The sequence below is a fragment of the Tursiops truncatus genome, chromosome 15, assembly GCF_011762595.2.
Source record: "Tursiops truncatus isolate mTurTru1 chromosome 15, mTurTru1.mat.Y, whole genome shotgun sequence".
Classification (NCBI taxonomy): domain Eukaryota; kingdom Metazoa; phylum Chordata; class Mammalia; order Artiodactyla; family Delphinidae; genus Tursiops; species Tursiops truncatus.
This window is the reverse complement of record NC_047048.1, coordinates 570,443-583,361: the sequence shown is the minus strand read 5'-3', so window position 1 is coordinate 583,361 and position 12,919 is coordinate 570,443. Positions and strand designations below refer to the sequence as shown.

Here is a 12,919-nt window from a genome sequence, read left to right as displayed (position 1 = left end):
CCCCCAGCCCGTCGTCCTGGAGCAACTCCTCGGGGCCCGGCCTGAGGATGCTGAGGGCTGGACGGTCCCCTCGCAGGCCCGGGGCCCGCAGTGTGGACATCCTGCATCTCCACGCGCCACCCGCCCAGCCCTGACGAGTGTTCTCTGCCCCGTCCAGGTCCCCGACGAGCACTTCTCCACCTTGCTGGCCTACCTGGAGGGGCTCAGGGGCCAGGCCCGCGAGCTGACGGTGCGGAAGGCAGAGGTGCTGATGCGGGAGCTGGACGAAGCGGGTGCAAGCGCCGACGCCCCACTGCCGGGGAGAACCCAGCGCGTCCGGCAGGTGCTGCAGCTGCTCTCCTAGCGGGCGGCGCGGGGGTGCGGGGGTGGGGTCCCTGGCCCTCCTGGCCCCTGACCCTTGCAGGGACCACTGCTCTCTCCTGATTCCTTGGCCAGAAATTGTTTATAGGGGATGACAGTTTTAACCCCTTCACAGCAGAACGCAGTCACTCTGAAATAAGCTGCCCTCCCAGTGGCCCTCAGGCCCCCAAGGAAGTTGCTTATTAAGGGAAATGCCCGTTTTTGCCCAGGGGTGTCTTAGACGCCCGCTGTGGTCCACCCGTGTGGGGGCTTGGCCCCCACGGGTCTGGCGGCCCCTCGGCGCCGGCCGCCTGGCCACCTGCCTGCGCTCACCTAGGGGCCCGCGCTGTGGCTCATCCGTGTCGCCTCCCCCCTCAGGCAGCCACGGCTCCGCTGGCCACTTCCAGGGAAAACCCGGGTGTATTTTCAATAAAAACCGGCCTCTGGAGGCTGTGGCTCTTGTCGCGTGACTCGTTCCCTGCCTGTGGGGCGTGGGCTCCGTGGCCTCCCGGGACGGCGTCCCAGCGAGCCCCTCGTGTAGTCTTCTGGCTGCAGGCTGACCCCTGCTCTTCAGGCCATGTTTCCAGGTGTCGGCAGGGGACACGCGCTGCCCTCCCGCACCTGCCCAGCCGGGAAGCACCTGCTCTGTCCCCCATCCCCGGAGGAGCGCGTGCGGCCAGGCCGTCTCCACAGACAGTCAGACGTGGTGGCGGGTGACTGTGCAGTTTTGAAACTCTCCACCGAGTCTGTGATGCTCTGCCCCTCGGCGTGGTCAGCTTCCAGCCTGGGAGACGCATGGGCACCACGTGGCTTCGAGGCTCCCGTGATGGGGTGGGGGGAGCCGCCCCAGGTGACCCCGAGTGAAGCAGAGGGGCCCGAGCCCGGAGTCCTGCTCCGGTTGCGGGTTTGTGAGCCACGTAACCAGGGGGCAGTAGGAAAGCAGAGTCCGAGAGATTGCGTCACGTGGGCAGCTCTGTCGTGAATTCCATGCTGACAGCCCGTGAGTAACGGGGGCCCTTTATTCCAGAATGAGGTCCCGGGCCTTCCTGTGGCCACTCCTGGCTTGGCTGGGCCCCGACCGTGGCCCTCGGGGATCTCGCCTCAGAGCAGCATCCCCAGTTCAGTTCAGTTCAATTCAGTGTCTGAATGGCGGAGGTGGGGGTGGTGGCCCGAGGGGGGGTGACCCGAGCCCAGGAGGGCCACACGTCTCGAGGGCCCGGGCAGGTCCCTCGCTGACCACTTGGGGCCTTTCCCTCTTCTCACCTGTGACCCCGGACTCAGGGTCACGCCACCCCACGTGGCGAGTCTCGTCCACGCCGATGTCTCATCTGCTCCCCCCCCATGAGGGGCTGCTGTGCTGCTCCCTGAGGGGCCTCTGGCCTGCCCCCGCCCGCTGGGCACACACGCACACACGTCCAGTTCTGGGTGGGAGCCACTGGCCAGGCACCTCCTTTGGCCTTGCAGACCTTGGAGACGGAGTGAGGAGGCCCAGCCCTCCTGGAGGCCCTCAGGTGAGGTGAGGTCCCCGACGGGAAAGCACCCTGTGACGACGAGCCATCGCGGTTCTGCAGGTAACCTGTGGATGATGCCGCCGCCCGGGTGCCAGCCTCACTGTCCCTAAGCTTTGAGGCATTTTAAAAACACGAGAAATAGACATACAATAAAGGAAGGTCCACAGGACACAGGGAAGGGGCAGGTTCTCTTTAAGGGATCCGGGCTGAGGCATAGACGTACAGTAAAGGAAGGTCCACAGGACACAGGGAAGGGGCAGGTTCTCTTTAAGAGATCCGGGCTGAGAAATAGACGTACAGTAAAGGAAGGTCCACAGGACACAGGGAAGGGGCAGGTTCTCTTTAAGAGATCCGGGCTGAGGCATAGACGTACAGTAAAGGAAGGTCCACAGGACACAGGGAAGGGGCAGGTTCTCCTTAAGGGATCCGGGTTGAGTGATCAAGAACATAGCTCTGGGTTTCCTGGCAGCCAAATCGAAAAGGGAAACGTGGTGGTACCAGGTCCTCATCTGCTGTTAATGGGAAATGGCCCAGGAGAGCCAGGCGCTCCCCTTGTGCACAGAGGCTCTTGGACACCGACTTAGGCGGCTCCCGTAGGGTGTGCAGTGCCGTCCTCTGCGGCGTCCCCCCGGCAGAAGGCACAGGGGAGGTGATGCATCGCTTGGTGTGGGACCAAGCTCAGGGTGCAGGCGGTTCCTGGGGTCCCTGTGTGGTCATAGGTGGCACTCTGATGGCCCCAGGGGTCAATTGATGTGGAGGGACTGAGCCTGGTGGCTGCACGAGGGTAGTAGGCTCGCCGGCCGCCTTGTCCGTCCGTGGGCTGAGGAGCATCTCCCTGAGGGGGCAGGTGGAGCTCCCCCACCTGTTGTGGGGGGCGTCCCGGGCGTCCGTCAGGTCAGCGGCCACGGCACCCCGAGGGATCAGGATGGAGCTGGCGGGGCTTTTTCTGAGGTGCGGCCAGGCTCACTGGCCTGTCAGAGCCTCAGCCCCCCGCACGCTGGCCCTCCGAGGAAGCCACCGCCCCGGAGCCAGTAGTTGTAAGGTTATGGCTGAGAAGCAGGTGTTTCCTGTTGGCCTCGCCTGTGGGATGTGGGGACTCAGCTGCTTCTGCACCCCCAGGAGGTTCGCGTCCACTTTGGGTAAACTGGTGTTGAGTGTGTCCCGTCGGTCCTGTAAGGATACAGTGACCAGCCAGAGTGTCCCTGCACGGCGGGAAGGAAGCTGGAACGGAGGGGCCTCGGGAAGTTAGACGCCCGAGCCGGGACCCCTGCCCCCAGTGTGCTCTCCCCCACCACGGGTTTGCCCTGCGAGGTGGGTGGCGGCCACGCAACACTGTTGGGTTCTGGACTCACAGAAGAACGTCTCCAGTCAAAGCCCCCGCAGGCCCGGGAGCTGAGACCGCAGCCTGTATGTCTGTTCTGGAGGGTTCGCTTGTACTTTAGGGCTGATGCGGTGTGGCAGGGGCCAGCCCTGGAACCAAAGGCAGGTCTGGACCAAGAGCCACCCGCCGGCCCCCAGAGGTTCCCCCTCAAGAGGCTGGGGCACTGCAGCCTTGGGAACAGACTGTCCAGGGACTGACCAACCCACGTGAGCCCAGTCCTCACGTCCAGCCCACCTGCCCCCTCCTGACCCACGATGCCCGGGGGCCCTTGATGGACGTCTGCCCGCGGACGCTTCTCCCAAAAGCCGCACAGCCAGCGAGAAGCAGGATCTAAAGCTTGGCGTGTCCGACGAAGGGTGAGCAGTTACAAGGCGCTTCATCCGTAGGATGGGCCGTGGCTGAGCCTTTAGGGGGAGGGAACGGACGCATCGCGATGGGCCTTGAGGACATGATGCTCAGTGAGACAAACCCTTACAGAAGGACAAACACTGTGTGATTCCACTTCTGCGGGTCCCTGGAGAGACAGAAAGTAGGCGGTGGGGCCCAGGGCTGCGGGAGGGGGAGAGGAGCTGGTGTTTAATGGGACAGAGTCTCAGTTTGGAAAGACGAGAATGTTCTGTGTGTGGATGGTGGTGACGGTTGCTCAACAGCGTGAACGAGCGAGACGTTCCTGAACTGGACACTGAGAAGCGGGTAGGACGGTAAATTGTGTGTTCTCTCTGTTTTACCACAGTAAGAAAAATACTTCAAAAAATGAAACAGGGCTTCCCTGGTGGCACAGTGGTTGAGAGTCCGCCTGCCGATGCAGGGGACGCGGGTTCGTGCCCCGGTCCGGGAAGATCCCACATGCCGCGGAGCGGCTGGGCCCGTGAGCCATGGCGGGTGAGCCTGCGCGTCCGGAGCCTGTGCTCTGCAGCGGGAGAGGCCGTAACGGTGAGAGGCCCGCATACCGCAAAAAAAAAGAAAAACAAAACCAACAAAACCAACTAGAATGTGAGATGACTGACCCGTCAGCTCCCACCCAGGGGTCGATCTGCACACTGGGTAGGGGGGAGGGCTTCTGCCTTTCGGCAGGGGTCGGGGGCAGCCCCAGGGGCCAGGCAGATGTCCACTGTCCCCAGTTCCTAGTCCCACCTCCCTCGCTGAGGAGCTGAAGAAGCTTTCAGACTGTTTGAGTCCGGCAGGCGGGTCCAGGGGTTGGTTTCATGGGTCAGACGACAGACGTCAAACTTGGCAAAACGTGCTGCGTTCGTGTCGACATAAAGCAGGGGGAAGGGATCGGTTTCCCCAGAGGCCAGGTGCTCTCGGCTCTCCTGGGCCCCAGCCAGCTGGTCCGGCTCTGGCCATTTCAAGGCGGGGGCAAGGGGAGCCTGAGAATGGAGGCCTGGGTCCCCTGCCGAGAGAGGGTGGGGCCCAAGCCCTGGACTGGGGGGGACGAGGGTCTCGCTCACACCAGCCCTCTGCCCAGTGCCCCACAGATGTGCATGTGGACTGGATTGACTGCCCCCTGGGGTGGGAGGCGGAGATGCTCTGGGGCAGGTGACGAGCAGCCCACCGCCTGAGGGCGCCGAGCCCCCGCCTGACGTCCCAGGCGCGTCCCCCAGTGAAGCCCCATCCTCGCCAGAGCCTCGGCCCAGAAACAGGGTTCCCCAACTCCCAACGCCATGCACGGACACCCCGGGGTCACCGTTGTTCGCAGCTGTGTCGCTGTGTCTCTGCCCGCCGGCGCCCCGCCCCCTCAGCTGCGTTCGAGCCGCCGAGGCCACCTGTGGGGCCGGGCTGCCCCGAGCAGCAGCGCGTTTGTATTTTTATTTATTTATTTTTTAAAAGTTTATTTTATTTATTTTTGGCTGCGTTGGGTCTCCGTTGCTGCGCGCAGGCTGTCTCTAGTTGCGGCGAGCGGGGGCTACTCTTCGTTGCGGTGCGCGGGCTTCTCATTGGGTGGCCTCTCTTGTTGGGGAGCACGGGCTCTAGGGCGCAGGCTCAGTAGCTGTGGCGCATGGACCTAGTTGCTCTCTGGCGTGTGGGATCCTCCCAGACCAGGGCTCGAACCCGTGTGCCCTGCCTTGGCAGGCGGATTCTCAACCACTGCGCCAGCAGGGAAGTCGGAGCAGCACATCTTTAAATCCTTTTCTGCCAGGATCTACCCCTTCCAACCCAGCAGGACGGCTTTTCAAATTTGTTTTTGGCAAATTAAAATAACTGCCGTAAACCGTCAACCAACCAACCAGGTTCTTTTGAGAAAACTTAACATCACCTTTGAAAGTGGTTCGTCTTGTCACCTATTCTTGTAAGTTAGAAAATAAGCGCCTTAGCTTCTGGGTCCTGCACCTGGGCCCAGTGGGATGTCCCGGGAGGTGCCGCGACCACGGTTCCTGCTCTGGGTCCACGGCAGGGAGCAGGGGTCTTGCGATGGCGATGTTAGCATTTTCCCTCCTTACAGCCGTACCCACCTCATCCCACCAGGGCCCGCTGCCAGAAAGCTGAGTCTCTTCCCACAGCAGCTTTGGGCCAGTTCTGTGGCCTCCGGAACGAAGCTTGGTACCTCGGCTGTGCCCTGGGTGAGGCGGGCTCCCTGCGCCCCGCGTTCAACGCCAGGTGTTCCAAACCGACAAGAAGAGAAGGACAGTGAACCCTCGCTGCCCTGCCCCATCCCCCTCCAGGGATGTGGGGACCACCCTCCCCTTCCCGGGCCCACTGTGACGTATCGTGGCCACAGCCCTGCCCTTCACTATTAGGAAGCTTCCCCTCCCCACACCCCACCCCCTGCCCCAAGATCTGCGTGCTGACTGGTGCGTCCTGGGTCGTTCCATGTGAAGCCCCTGGAGGGTCACAGGGTGGCTGGCACTGGAAGCCCTGGGCCTCGCTCTCCCAGCCCACCCTGCTCACCAGTTCACATCCCAAGGGTAGCCTCCCCACGTGGTCACTGCGACTTAGCGCGGTCCCAGGCTTTTCAATTTGCACTCATCTGACACTCCCCAGTGTCAGCTCTCCAGGAAGGCCCTCTGGTGCCCAGCAGGGAACAGAGGCTTTTCCTGTGTGCCCCGAGCCCTGTGCCTCCCTCTGGTCCAGGCGGCAAGCTCCGAGCTCCAGGAGGGTGGAAGCCACGGCTTGTTTGCCCCCGTCCAGCTCACGGACAAGGTGTTGGGAAGGCATCGGTGTGATCTCAGCACCTTGTGCAGAATCCGCCAGCATCGCTAGCCTCCTGCCACGTCCCGGGCCCGGCCCTCCACCCACCGCCAGCTGGCCCCTCTGTGCTCTTCCTCGGAGAGGTGACCTCCACGCAGACACAAGGAGCCGGTTCATGGGGAGGGTCTGGGGGCAGATGTGGAAGAGGAGTGGGGGGTCAGAGTGGACCAGAGAAGAGGCTTGTGGAGGCGGCCTCCCTGCAAACTCCTACTCATCCTTCCCACCTGAGCCCCGCCGTCGCCCTCTGGGTGGCTGCTGCCCCTCAACTAGCTTGTCTTCTGCTAAGGGCGTCTCTGTGGTGGCCCCAGGGCTCAGGGGCCTGGCTCCAGGGGCAGAGTGCTGCCTGAGCACGGTGCCCAGGACCCCTGAGAACGGGGTGGGGTCTGCAGGCAACCCGCTGGACCCGGGGCAGGGCCGGGCACGGCACAGAGCAAGCGGGAACGCTGGTCTGAGGCTGGCCTCTGGGTGGACGTCATCCCGGGGCCCAGCAGCCCCTGCCATCTGCCTGCATCCCCAGCTGCAGGTGGGTGGCACCTCTGTGCCTGGCAGGTGTTATCTGGCGACACTGGCCCTGCTGGGGAACCAGATGGGGACAGTGTGGAGGGGGATGCAGGAGGGAGCAGCGGGGAGCTGCGGGGAGGCCTGTGAGGATCTGCTGCACCCGTGGGGGGGCGCCCTGGAGGGTCTGCAGGGGGCCCAGGTGCAGACAGGCAGCAGCGATGTCCTAGGGTGTAGGGATGGAGGGAGGAGGGAACCCAGCTCTGCCCTGTGGTGTAGGGCCTGGGAGAGGCAGAACGGGGTCAGGCCTGGGTGGGGCTCTCAGGCCGGGGTTGGGATACGCAGCCTGTGGTGGCCACGGCAGAGAGCCCAGTGGGGGGAGCCATCCGTCCTTCCGTCCTGTCTCCATCACCTGCCGAGCACCCCAAGCTGGGAGTGACTCAGACCCTCCCCGGCCCTGGGACTTTGTCCCATAGTCAGGCCAGGCCTCTCGTGGTCAGCGCCCCTGCAGCCTGGGCACCGCACACAGGGCCTGGGCCTGCGGCCGCGTGGTAAAGGCCAGGGCGGGCATGGTGCCCAGGGTGGCGGTGCTGAGGCCGGGTGGGGACAGCAGGCGGTACCTCTGCAGGAGGCCTGAGAACAGCAGGAACAGCTGCGACCTGGCTAGGCTCTCCCCGACGCAGATGCGGCAGCCTGCGGGGGACGCAGGGTGCGGGGTGGGTGCCGGAGGCCGTGGCGGGGCGGGGGGAGCCCTGCGGGCTTGGGACCCTGAGCTCTCGAGGCCCCGGGGACCAGGCCGCCGCCCGCGGGGCTGTGGTACCTGCAGAAAAAGGCAGGAAAGCCGCCCGCTTCACGAAGCGCCCGTCGGCGTCCAGGAAGTGGCCCGGGTTGAACTGGCGGGGGGGTCTCCCACTGCGTCTTGTCCAGGAGCACGGAGCTCAGGAGGGGCACCACAGGCGTTCCCTGTGAGGGGCGGCAGGTGGGCAGATGGACGCCCCGTCCACCCAGGTGGCCCCAGGCGGGGAGCACAGGGAGGGGGCCCTGAGGGGGGTGGGAAGGCGGGGCGGGGCCTGGCAGGGATCTGCTGGGGGTTCGTGCTTAGCCCCAGGGGACCCCTGTGGTGTGGCCCCGGGTCTGCTGTGAGGGGCTGTGCGGCCGAGGGCTGCCCCCCGATGAACCACCCGTCTCCTGCCTCCTATGGGGAGCCCTGGCATCAGGCACCTGAGTCCCTGAGACCCCCAGCCCCATCTGCCGTGAACGAGAGGAACAGGTCCGGGGTGGGGGGCCTGGCCCTCCCACCTTGGGGAGCAGGTAGCCGCCCAGCTGGGTGTCGGAGGCTGTGCACCGCGGCACGTGGGGCAGGAGGGTGATGAAGCACTGGACCTCATGCAGCACGGCGTTGGTGTAGGGCAGGGAGCGCTGGTCCTCCAGCCGGGGGGGCCGCCCGGGCCCCAGCACTCGGTCCGGATCCTCCTGCACCCGGCCTGCGGGCAAGAGGGTGGGCGCGAGCGTCCCGGGGAGCCTCTGCCCCTCGGTCCTGGGCCCTGCGGGAACGGGCTCACGGGCTCACCCTGCACGCCGGGTGCTTGCCCATCAGGAGGGCGGCCCACTGCAGCGTGGCGGACGTGGTCTCCGTGCCAGCCATGACCATGTCCAGGGCACGGGCCACCACGTTGGCCTCGGCAAACAGGCCCTCGGGGTCTTTCCCCTGCAGAGGTGGGTGGGGCTGGGCTCAGCTGGAGGCTGGCTCCATGGACCGCCCCCCCCAGCCCCAGGCTCAAAAAAGGCATAGAAGACAGAGGCCTGGCGGGAAGGATAGCGCCAGGATCCACCGAGCACCTACGGCATTCTGGGTTCCCCGCGGCCTTACAACCGCCCCATTTCACAGATGGGGAGACTGAGGCTTAGAGAGGCTCCGCACCAGGAGGTGGAACAGTATGGCGTGGGGCCAGCATGGTTCCCTCCCCAGCCCCTCTCCTCCTGGGGGGGGCCCCAGCAGGCCCCCCACCAGGAGGTGGAGCAGTATGGCGTGGGGCCAGCATGGCTGCCTCCCCAGCCCCTCTCCTCCTGGGTGGGGCCCCGGCAGGCCCCCCAGGTCTCCTGGGTGGCGGGGTGGGTTTTGCCCACACCTGGCCCTGCTGGATCAGGGCGTCCAGGTAGCTCCGCACGGGCCCTCGCCCAGGCGCGGGGGGCCGCCGTGCCTCCAGGAGGTTCCTCAGGATGGCCCGCACCGCCTCCACCTTCCGCAGGACGGGCCGGTGCAGCTGGAGGAGGGCCCCGAGCCAAGGGTAGATGTTGAACACCTGGGGGCAGGGGGCAAGACGGCGTGGTTGGGGGGTGAGGGCACAGGCGCCACAGCCCCACCTGGTGAGGGGCGGATCCGTGCTCCAGCAGCTGTGCTCACCTGTCCGGGGTCCCCTGGCGCAGCCCCAGACCCCAGGTAGAGGTGCCACAAGGGGGCACCTGCTCCCTGCTCACGGGGCCCCTCTCTCACCCTCCCAGTGGGACCAGCAGCCGCAGGGGCTCTGATGAAGTCGTCTACCTGAGTGCAGGAAGGAGGGGCCGCTTGACAGGTAACACCACTGGGGGTCCGTGCAAGTCACAGCAGGAGCCTGCCATCATGGCCCCCCCGTTCCCCCACCCACCAAAGCGGGGAAGACGGAGAAGGGCGAGGGCTGCCGCTGTGGAAGTAACTTTGAATGTGCTGGGTCATTAGAAAAACGGGGACTTGCAAACTTCAGAGTTTCAGCTCACGACGTCGTGAAACGGGGCTCACGGCACAGCCTGTCTGACACGGTTGTCAGCCGCCCTCTGACTACACTCGCACCGCCGTGTCCCCCAGAATGCGAGCCATCACACGGGGCACAGGCACGGGAGGCCACGGAACATTCTGTCTCCCTGGAGCCCCCGACCCTCTGGCCTCCATCCTCCTGGGGCTCCCTGGCGGGACTCGGCCAGGCTACTCTCGGGCGGAGGCCACATCTTCCTGCCCGTCCGAGCCTCCTCCAGCCGCAAGGGATGACTTAGAATCAGGACCCAAGCCATGAGTGCCCGCCCCACGCTCACGGGCTCGGGTCCCGGAGAGACGGGGCTGAAAAGTACACGTGAGCCACGTGCCAGCATACGTGCGTACCCTGCCTCAACGTGCGTGCCTGAGCACGTTATGGTTAAAACTGGTAACGGGGGCTACAGATGACAACAGTTACCTTCTGGAAAGTGAAATGGCGTAGCCCCGGGGGTTCTGAGAGCCAGGATGGATCCCTGGGATTCCTGAGGCTGAGGGAGGACCCCCGGTTCAAGGGCTGGGGGCCTGGGGGACATCGAGCCCCATATCCGGGGAAGAAATGCCCGGGTCCCACCCGCACCTCTGAGCAGATGCCTCTATTGCTGACGGAAGGTGTGGAGGAGGCGGCGAGGACCCCTGCCCCTCGTTTCCCAGGAGCACGGGGGACTGGCCTGGGGTCGCGTGGCCGGTGGAAGCGCGCCTGGGGCCTGCTGTGCTGCTTCCCGAGGCGGCAGCTCGGCTCTCCCTGCCCCCACCCAGCAAGCGGGGAGCAGCGACCTCTCACCTGCAGGCCGGGCATCCCCAAGAGGACCATGACCTCGTCGATGAGGCCCAGCAGGGACACGAACACGGGATCCCGGTAGTCGAACCGCTGGCCAAAGAGGAGCATGAAGGTGATGTTGGAGGGAGCCCAGCCGAGCAGGGCCAGCGGGAAGGGCCGGCCTGGGGGCGGAGAGAGGCCTTAGAGCTGAGGGGCCCCCGGGAAGGGGGCGCGCTGGCCTCCACTCACCTCCGTAGCTGTCTAGCTGCGCCGTGAGGCACCTCAGCTCCTGCAGGACCTTGTCGGCCATGGGCGCCCTCCCCACGCCCAGGCCGCGGAGGGTGCGCACGGTGAGCTGGCGGGTGGCCCTCCAGCACTCCCCGGAGGAGAAGACGACGCCTGCGGGCCGGACACCCCCGTGAGCGGCCCGGGTGATGCAGGAGGGAGCAACGGGGGGCTGACCGACGGGGTGGGGGCCTGGCTGGGGCCTCACTCCCTCCCCCAAGTCTGGCCCCTGGAGCTGGCCTCGGCTGGCCCAGCCCTTTCTGGTGTTCCCTGGTCCCCGGGGGGCCCAGCTTGCCGCGTGGACACCCTGGCGCTCCCCCTGGGCCACACTGGGAGCGCTCCCCCAGCTGCCGCAGGTAGGGGGACCGACCCTTCTCCTTGGCCCCTCTCTGCCTGGTGGAAGCTCCCTCACCCCGCCACACACCTACCCCCACCTCCCTGGATGAGCTGGAAGATGGCGATGGGGGGCCGGCCGGCCAGCTCCTGTCCGGTGCCCACCAGGGCCTCCCTCACCGCCTCGTAGCCGGTCAGCACCGTCGTCTTCTGGCGCCCCAGATGGACAGCGAACACCGGCCCGTACTGTTCCGCGAGCTGTGGGGACAGGCAGGGATCAGCCTGCGGCCCCACCCCCAGCTCCCCTGGGAGCCCCTCAGGCCCCGCCCACCATATGTGGAGGACTCAGAGAGGCCCCTGGGCCTCTGTGTGGGCCCCTCCCTTCTGTCCTCCCGGCACCCCTGCCTGGGACGGGAGGGCTGTTGTCTCCCCACTTTACAGATGGGGAAACAGGCCTGGGGGTGGGAAGTGAGTTGCCGTGGATCACACGGAGGCAGCAGGGCCCGCCACTCCTGGCCACTGCCCGCTCTGCCACCGCCGTGCAGACAGTGGCCTCCAGGGCCCGGCACTGGGCACAGGGCCTGAGAACCCTGGTGCCTGCAGGCTGACTTCACGGGTCATCGCGGCTCCCCACCCGCCTGCAGGGCCTGGGGGCCACAAGGCAGCCTCGTGGTTGGGTCCTGGAGGCACCCCAGCCAAGTGATCATGGGAGCTGGAGCTCAGTGGAGGGGGCAGTGGGCTGGGTGATCCCCGAGGGCGGGGCCAGGCCTGTGCCTCTGCTTCAGCGGGTCAGCCAGCTCGAGGTGGGCGAGGGTGTTCAGCCTCCAGCCCCGGTGGGAGGAGCCACACCCAGCAGGCGTCCCACGAGGCCCCCCCAAACCTGGTCCTCCTGCAGGCACTCATCAGAAGCTGCCTTCTCCAGTGAGCGCTCCGGGCCTGCCACTTCTGGCCCCCTGCTCCTTGGTCCGCCCATCCGTTTCCCTGTGGGGTGGAATGTCTTTCTCTTCCCCGAGGCGACGCGGGCACTTGGGCCTCCTGTGTCCCCTGGGCACGGACCTCCCACCCCACGGGGGTCCTGGAAATTGGGGCTGGGGTGCCTTCAGGGCCGGCAGGGGCCCAGGCGCAGAGCCCAGCCGAGCACGTGCCTGCCCTGACCCGCCTCCATCAGCGACTGGTCCTGCTGTGCCACACGCAGCAAATGTAGGCCTGACGAGGGGCAGCGGGCACGGCCCCGGGGGCCAGCGGGGGGCCGGGGAGGGGGTGTGGGTGCAGGTGCGGAGGAGCCCCCAGAGCCCCAGGAGCAGCAGGGCCGTGAGGCCGGCGGTGGCGAGGCCCCAGCTCCCCTCCCGGCCGCCCTGTGCCTTATATGCGTCCCGGGAGCCCCACCCACCCCACCACCCCAAGAATGTGGAATGAGCAGTTTGCAGGGGACAGCCAGGCGGCTTAAAGCCACAGGCGTGCGTGGTATGTTAGGTCGAGTCTGTGGTGGGGGCTGGTGGGGCCGGGGCCATCTGGGGGCTCCGCCTTGCTGGGGAGCGCACAGCATGGCGGCCAGTCTGCTCCCCACAGGTCTCGGCCCCTGCCCGGTCTCCCCGTCAGAACCAGGGCTCAGGGGCCTTGGGCCCCGTCCTCCCCAGGCTCTGAGCCTCCCCCTGAAGGGCTCCTTGGCCTCTTCCAAACCCACCACCACCTGTGTTCTCCCAGCTCCTCTCTGCCTGGAGCCGGGGGGGACACCAGGAGTGGAGCGGCCCACGAGGTCTGCGCAGCAAACGCCTCGAATCCTGGGACTTCAGAGGCCCCGGCGGAGAGCTCGCCCGAGTGGCGGTCTGCTCCTTGGT

At 66.2% G+C, this 12,919-nt stretch overlaps 2 protein-coding genes across 5 annotated transcripts in view; one reads left to right on the top strand and one right to left on the bottom strand.

The window, feature by feature from the left end:
• CHLSN (cholesin) overlaps positions 1–800 on the top strand; it is a 96,671-nt gene extending 95,871 nt beyond the window's left edge. For all 4 annotated transcript variants that reach the window (XM_073791816.1, XM_073791812.1, XM_073791815.1 and 1 more), the window contains one exon: positions 158–800. In XM_073791816.1, the coding sequence (XP_073647917.1) occupies positions 158–343 (186 nt within the window). In that variant the 3' untranslated portion in view covers positions 344–800. The remainder of the gene's footprint in view (positions 1–157) is intronic.
• A 6,130-nt stretch (positions 801–6,930) lies between these two features.
• Positions 6,931–12,550, bottom strand: CYP2W1 (cytochrome P450 family 2 subfamily W member 1; the record flags this gene model as incomplete). The annotated part of the gene is given in 11 exon segments (XM_033840032.2): positions 6,931–7,611; positions 7,739–7,820; positions 7,822–7,881; positions 8,218–8,404; positions 8,490–8,626; positions 9,048–9,221; positions 10,488–10,645; positions 10,713–10,862; positions 11,177–11,339; positions 12,241–12,289; positions 12,291–12,550. Coding segments are annotated over 11 exon segments (1,617 nt in total), but the record flags the coding sequence as incomplete, so codon positions are not given.
• Positions 12,551–12,919: the final 369 nt, after the last annotated feature.